This window comes from Argiope bruennichi, chromosome 11, assembly GCF_947563725.1.
Source record: "Argiope bruennichi chromosome 11, qqArgBrue1.1, whole genome shotgun sequence".
Lineage (NCBI taxonomy): Eukaryota > Metazoa > Arthropoda > Arachnida > Araneae > Araneidae > Argiope > Argiope bruennichi.
Window position 1 is genome coordinate 73110907 of NC_079161.1, and position 8063 is coordinate 73118969.

At 39.9% G+C, this 8063-nt stretch overlaps 1 protein-coding gene across 1 annotated transcript; it reads right to left on the reverse strand.

Annotated features, from left to right (window-relative positions):
- Positions 1-259: 259 nt before the first annotated feature.
- On the reverse strand, positions 260-1456 carry LOC129956663 (uncharacterized). The gene has a single exon (XM_056068594.1). The coding sequence runs from the start codon at positions 1454-1456 to the stop codon at positions 260-262; it is 1197 nt and encodes a 398-aa protein (XP_055924569.1).
- Between the last annotated feature and the right edge of the window lie 6607 nt (positions 1457-8063).

Genomic DNA, 8063 nt, shown 5'->3' on the forward strand with positions numbered 1-8063 from the left:
GGCAGTGAAAATGCAAACACCTCCCGAAACACTAGCATTTGAATTTGCATTCGCATCTCTCCGTACACAGCTGTATCCTCTAATTTTAGAAATTATTGAGGGTTTTAAATATGTCTCTTGTAAGGCAAAACAGGTAGGCTTGTATTCATTTAAAAGCGATTTTATTTCGACAGTTTTAGAACGATACCCACGACAATTCCATGAAATGAAACCAGACATAAAAACAACAACTAAAAAAACAAAGGAAGAATTGAAAAAGCTACGTATGGCCTCCTGGGGGCGATTTATTAGGAAAATGTTGATCCATTTCTACATCAGAGATAACAGATGTAGATGGACAAATTGATAGAACAGAATCTGAAGTAGTAGGGATATCTGGAGGTTTAGGAGGGATTTCAGTGTCAGATCTTTTGGCACTTGGAGATTTTGCTTTCTTGCGTTTCTTCTTAGGAAAACGAGCTAAAGAAAATTCAGAATCTTTGGATTGAGAAAGAGGTGGAGAATTTTTTGTCGAAGTAGAAGCTTGATTTCGATTGGTTTCAGTTTTTTGAAAGTTATTGATTTTAACTGATTCCTGAGCCAAATGTTTACAAGAACACGTGTTCATAGTTATAATGTCTGTAATCTCTGTCTGAGAGCCAGTGCATTTTAATGTTGATTTCATGGCTCCACTATAAGAAAGGCCAGGTTTAGGTGTCCTGTCTAAAACAAACTTTCTCGCTTCTGCATAGGTGATATTTCTTTTAACTTTCAGGCTTTGGATTTCTTTCTCCATCTTCCATTTAGGACAATCACGAGAATAAGCAGGGTGGGGTCCAGAGCAGTTTAAACATTTCAAAGCTTGAGAGCTACAAACTGACGTTTCAAGGTCATCAGCTGAGCATTTAGCACATCTAAGGCTGCCACGGCAAGTTCCCTGTGAATGTCCGAATCTCTGACATTTGAAGCAACGCAGAGGATTCGGAACATAAGGTTTAACTTTGGATTGTACGTAGCCAGCTCGTATAAATTTCGGAAGTTCTGGACTACTGAAGGTCAGAATGACATGTTTTGTAGGAATCAATGTGCCGTTACGTTTAATTTTTATACGATGAGCTGCACAAACTTTTTGAGAACGTAATTCCTGAACGAGTTCAGTCTCTGAACAATCAAAAAGATCTATATCAGAGATGACCCCTCGAGAAAAATTCAGCGTCCTGTGAGGAGTTACCTCTACAGGGAAGTCTCCAAGTTTTGTTAATTTCTGTATAGCAGCAATCTGAGCTTTTGATGAGGTCTCAATTAAAAGATCCCCAGATGGAAGTTTTTTTGTAGATTTAACATCACCAATAAATGAAGAGATCAATTTTTGAACTAGAAAAGGTGATACTTTATGAAAGGTCTTTGGTGTGTGCAAGATTAGAAATCTAGTATCTTCGGTGATAGGAAAACGTGGCGAAGTGTCTGAAAAACCCATGCAAAAAGGGACAAAAATTCAAGCTCCGACGGCACCGCCCACCACGGAGCCCAACAAGGGAAGGCAGCCACCGGCTCTGGTTGCCTCCAGCCTCGGTGCTTACCCTGATGCTAGCCAGAACTTATACGCTAAGGGCCACTTCCTGGAACGTCTACCACCCTTAACGCAGAGCCCCAGAAGTTGACCCCTTCGCTTGATCCCCTTGAGCAGACCAGCCAAATGGTTGGGATACCAGCCGATTGATACACCGGAGACCGTAATGTACCACCCGTCTAATGGGTCGCCACGCACGGCAAACACGTGGGGTTTTTGGCTGTCCATGAGAAGCAAGAAGCAAACAGAGTGGCGACAGCTTCTCATGGAGAGCTCCCTCGACGGCAGGCGAGGGAAAGAAAAACAGAGCAAAAAGCAGAAGGCGTAGGATAGAATAAGCATAAAGGGAGTAAAGATCCCTGGGAACCTCGGGATTGGGACACCCGTACTCACCTATAGTAGGTGAGCCCCTGAGGGGCTAAGAAATTCTGGCAAAGCCTACCAGTCTTTGTCGAAATCAAAGAAACAAGTGCCACAAAGAAAAGTTGGACCGCCCTGTGGAGAAAAATGTCGGCTAAAATGCAAATATAAGATCGATGAAATGTCTAGGCAACAGCTCTTTGATGCATTTTGGGCACTCGGCAATCTTGAAAGACAGAGAATTTGTAGTACGACACTCGCAACAAATAAAGCCTAAATATCGATACTCAAGCACACAAGATTTTAGAGCGCTTAACACCGCCTTTTATTTTGAGGTTAATGGATCCAAAATTAGAGTATGGAAGCCATTGTTCAAATCCACTCTTGACTTTAGCTATAAAGCGATAAAAACAGCACTTTCCAAAAAACCGGAATCGGGAGTTATTGAAGCCGATTTGAGAGGAAAACACGACCATCATCCAACTATTGACCCACAAATTAAACAGAGTGTTATAGATTTTATAAATTCTATTCCAAGGATTGAATCTCACTACTTCAGAGCTCAAACAACCAGAGCATTTATTTCAAGTGACAAATCATTGGCCGATATCTACAGAGATTATAAACGACTTCGTGAAAGGGATGGGTTACCTGTTGCCACGTCTTCCACATTCAACGGGATATTCAACACCGAATTCAACATTTCTTTTTTCGTACCGAAAAAAGATCAATATGATCTGTGCGAAAGGTACAAGAACTCAGACGAAGAAGGAAAGCGCACGTTAAGCCAACAATATGAACAGCATCTGCAAGAAAACACTTTGGCAAGAATTGAAAAAGAAAATGACAAGAATAGGACAGATGGTACCGTCACAGCAGTTTATGACTTACAAGCCGTATTGCAGATTCCGAAGGGACAAATATCCCTATTCTTTTATAAATCCAGGATCAACTGCCTCAATTTGACTGTCAGCGATTTAAGGGCAAAAGATGTCGTGTGCTACTTTTGGGACGAAACCGAGGGAAAGAGAGGAACTGTTGAAATTGGCAGCTGCATATTCGATTACATTAAATGGCAGGTAGTCCAAAATCCCAATAAAGAAATTGACGTAATTTTCTACTCGGACAACAAAAAAATAAGTTTCTGTTGTCTGCATATGCCTACGCTGTCAACAAGTTGACAGTTAAGTCTATTACTCACAAGTTTTTAATATGCGGTCATTCACAAAATGAAGGTGATAACGTTCATAGTGTGATTGAAAAACAAATTAAAAGATATGTGCAGTCGGGTCCAATCTACATACCAGAGCAATATAAAACTTTGATTGGTACAGCAAAGAAGACGGGAAAACCTTACAAAGTCGTAGAAATAACTCATGACAAGTTTTATGACGTCAAAGCATTGCAAGAATCGTGGGGCACCAATTTCAGTATTGACGAGGAGAAAAATAAAATCAAGTGGCATAACATTAAGGTTCTTAAGAGTTGAAAAAGGACACCCTGAAGAGTTTTTCTACGAAACATCCTTTACTGAGGAAGCTTATAGGAAAGCTTGTGTGCGAAAGAGGGTTCTCCGCGCAAGGAGAACCGGGTCAGCCATAGATCAATCGTTCTTTTCAATTGGCTTAACACAAGCATACACTGAGAAAATTTCATTGTCGGATGCAAAAAAAAAAGACATTCAAGAATTGATTGATAAGAACGTTATTCCAAAATCCTATTATGATGTTTATTATAAAGGCGTTCTGGGCGATAATGATAATTAACTGCTTTATTGTTATTAATATAATATTTATATTCTTAACTACCTCCCCCTCAGGGGCTCACCTACTATAGGTGAGTACGGGTGTCTCAATCCCGAGGTACCCAGGGATCTTTACTCCCTTTCAGTTCGTTCTCCTCTACGCCTTCTGCTTTTTGCTGTGTCTTTCCTTCCCTCGACGGCAAGCGAGGGAGCTCTCCATCAGAAGCTGTCGCCGCTCTGTTTGCTTCTTGCTTCTCATGGACAGCCAATGTCCCACGTGTTCGCCGTGCGTGGCGACCCATTTGAAAGACGGGTGGTGTACTGTGGTCCCCCGTGCATCAATCGGCTGGTAGTTAGTCACCTGAGTGGCTAGTCTGCTAGGGATCAAGCGAAGGGGTTACTCCTTGGGCTTGGCGTTAAGGGTGGTCACTGTCCCCGGGGGTAACTCCGAGCGTATAGGTTCCGGCTAGCACCAAGGTAAGCGCCCAGGCTGGGTATGGTATGGTATAGTAGGGTTTTTTGGCACAAGGTCCAATTTAGGACAAGCTGCGCCATTCACAAGGATTTTCAAACAGTTCCGTTATAAAATGTGTAGATAAAAGGAAGATGCATTGTAAAACGTCAAAAGTTGAGAAGATATATGATATATATAATGATTTGACACAAGAATAAAAATAAATCTCAATTTTAAATACTATGAAAAAAACCAATGGCTTTTAAAAAGTCAAAAAGTTTTGAGTGAGGTTTCTCACCCACCAAGTCCTGTAAATTTAAAAAGGACGAATGAAAGTAAGTTAAACGATCAGAAGTAAAATTAGGGCATTGAATAAGAATGTGTGCAATAGAATTGACTACTCCACAGTTCGTACAATGAGGGGTTCGTTCACCAAACAGTAAATGTCTATGCGTATATCTTGTGTGCCCAATGCGTAGACGAATTAATTTTACATCTGCGCATCGATTTTGTAAAACTGACCACATATTTATTTTTGGTTGAATAGCATGTAGTTTGTTATCAACCTGCGTGTCCCAAACTTTCTGCCACTCCTCATAGATATATCGTTTGATATATCCCGAAATATCACAGAAGGGAACACGAAATTCAAGAGGAATTGAAGCCAATTTTGCAGCCTGATCTGCAAGCTCATTGCCATAGATTCCAACGTGACTTGGTATCCAGCAGAAAATTACGTCGAAGTCCCTGTTCATCAGTACTGACAGTTGTTCCATGATTTGTGCAACAATCGGATGACAAGAATAATCAAAATTTTGCAATTGTTGCAAAACGCTCATGTTGTCGGTATATATGCAAAATTTACGAGAGTCAGATGAGGAAATACTTTGTAGCGCAAATAAAATAGCAGTTGCTTCTGCCGTATACACTGAGCAATATTTGGGGAGAGTATGGTTATATGTAGCGTTATCTAAAATAACACCGAAACCGACATGATTCATCGTTTTTGAACCATCAGTAAAGATTGCTTTATAGTTATTATACTGGGCACGATGTTCAAGGAAAATTCTCTGAAGCGAGCGTGCATCAATATGAGATTTTTTGAAACCAATGAATGGGTTTATATGAGAAATGCATGGTGTATTCCAGGGAGGAAAGCAGAAATGGTCAATAGATAATATTCTTACTTCGGAAAGTTGTGTGCCAGAAATGAAAGATTTCATACGTTCATAAAACGGACGGATAGCTGTCGGACGAGCATTATAAAGTCGTTCTAAGAATTGACTGAGAGTGGTGTAAATTAAAGGATGCTTAGGTGTGGATGAAATTTTAAAATAATATTGCAATGACAATTTCTGGCGACGCAGAGAGAGTGGAAGTTGATAGCACGTCACATATAAGCTTTGCACTGGGGATGTGCGAAAAGCTCCAGAGCAAATCCTCAGGGCAGAATGATGGATGGTATCAAGTTTCTTCAAAGCAGTATTGCTGGTAGAGCCATATGCTATACAGCCGTAGTCTATTCGAGATAGAATCAGAGCCTCATAAATTCGGAGTAATGATGTCCTATCAGCCCCCCAAGATGTGTTGGAGAGAACCTTCAGAATATTTAGCATTTTCCCACATTTCTTTTGTAGAAAGGAGATGTGAGGATGGAAAGAGAGCTTTCGATCAAAAATTACCCCGAGAAAACGAGCTTCTGGGACCACGGGAAGAACTCTGTTGCTTATATAAACTTCTGGTTCAGGGTGAATACTACGTTTTCTACAAAAATGGACGCAACAACTTTTACTTGATGAAACTTTGTATCCATTCTGATCACACCATTTGACAAGGCTATTCACAGCAGTTTGGAGCTGTCTTTCAATCACTCTCATGTTTGATCCCTGGCAAGAAATTTGTAAATCATCAACATACAATGTGCCTAAAACTGATGAAGGAAGTATTAAAAGAACTTTAGAAATGTGGATGATAAAAAGGGTAACGCTTAATACGCTACCCTGAGGAACGCCTTCCATTTGAATAAAAGAATCGGATAACGTCGATCCAACACGGACCTTAAAAACACGGCGAGATAAAAAATTTTCAATAAAAAGCGGCAATTGGCCACGAAACCCAAACTCAAAGAGGGTTCGAAGTATCCCATAACGCCAAGTCTGATCATATGCCTTTTCAATATCTATGAATATCGAGACCAAATGATTTCTGCGCACAAATGCATTACGGATTTCCGTCTCCAGCTGTAGAATATTGTCCAGAGTAGATCTACCTCTGCGAAATCCACTTTGATGCAATGGTATGAGTTTTCCCAATTCTAGTTGATGGATCAGTCGAAAATTGACCATTCTTTCAAATGTTTTGCTTAGACAGCTCGTAAGTGCAATGGGGCGATAGTTTGAAGGATCTGTCGGATCTTTCCCTGGTTTCAAAATTGGAATGATAATAGCTTCCTGCCATTGCGATGGAAAAATTCCCTCATTCCAGATTCTGTTATAAAGGCGAAGAATGTTGTAAAGTGAAGGAACACTTAAGTGACGAAGCATGTGGTATGAAATTTTATCAGGTCCCGGGCTGGTATTATTAGATTTGGAAAGTGCCTTTTGCAGTTCACACATATTGAATTCAGTGTTATATGGGAGGGTATGGCGTACTTTAAAGTTAATTGGTTGTCGCTCAGCACAGTTCTTTATTTTTAAAAAAGTAGGATTATAGCTATCTGAGCTAGCCACTTTGGAAAATGTTTCACCGATGATATTGGCAATGTCTCGTGGTGATGAGTATGTGAAAGAATTATGTTTTAAAATAGAAAATGTAAATTCCTGATACATACCGTTGGCAGCCTTTACTTTTTTCCATAAAGTTTTACTAGAAATATTGGATCTAATACTAGAGACATATCGAATCCAATATTCTCTCTGACTACGTCTTCGTATTTTGCGAGCACATGCCTTTGCATATTTGAATGCAACGAGATTTTCTATTGTCGGACGCCTTCTAAAAATGTCCCATCGCTTACTTTGCGCCTTCTGTGCTTCACGGCAGGCATTATTCCACCAAGGTTTTGAAAGTTTATGAGGTCTGGTAGAACTTTTCGGGATTGCAGTATCAGCGGCATATAATATGATTTCAGTAATTTGTTTAACTGCCTCTGAAATATCCAAACAATTAACCATCACCTCAGTGATTGTGGCCAACTGCTGAAAGCTGTACCAATCTGCCCGTTGGAATAAGTAGACAGATGGTTGTTGTGCCATCCTAATATTATCAGCAAGGTCAATCAAAATTGGGAAGTGGTCACTATTCAGAAGATCTCTTCCAACTGAAAAATTTAAAACTGGGAGTAATATTGGAGAACATATAGCGAGGTCTAATGAGTGAAATGAACGAGTGGGCTCGTGAAAATATGTCCTTTCATCACCATTTAACAGGCAGAGATTATAATCATGAATCAATTGTTCAATTTGCTGGCCACGAGAGTTAGTATCTTCATTTCCCCATAGGACGCTATGTCCGTTAAAATCACCAAGCAATATAAAAGGAACAGGAAGTTGATCTATTAAAGAATTTAATTCTTCTTGTGAAATCACTTCACGTGGAGGTAGATATATGCAGCACACTGTTACAAGTCTCTTTATGTGGACTTGAACGGCAACAGCCTGTAAATTGGTATGAAGAATAAGGTGTGTGCTGGGGTAGAGGTTGGCAGTGAAAATGCAAACACCTCCCGAAACACTAGCATTTGAATTTGTATTCGCATCTCTCCGTACACAGCTGTATCCTCTAATTTTAGAAATTATTGAGGGTTTTAAATATGTCTCTTGTAAGGCAAAACAGGCAGGCTTGTATTCATTTAAAAGTGATTTTATTTCGACAGTTTTAGAACGATACCCACGACAATTCCATGAAATGAAACCAGACATAAAAATAACTAAAAAACAAAGGAAGAATTGAAAAAG

Bases quoted from the DNA above. Each gene is read 5' to 3' on its own strand.
- LOC129956663 (XM_056068594.1), bottom strand. From the start codon at position 1,456: ATGGGTTTTTCAGACACTTCGCCACGTTTTCCTATCACCGAAGATACT.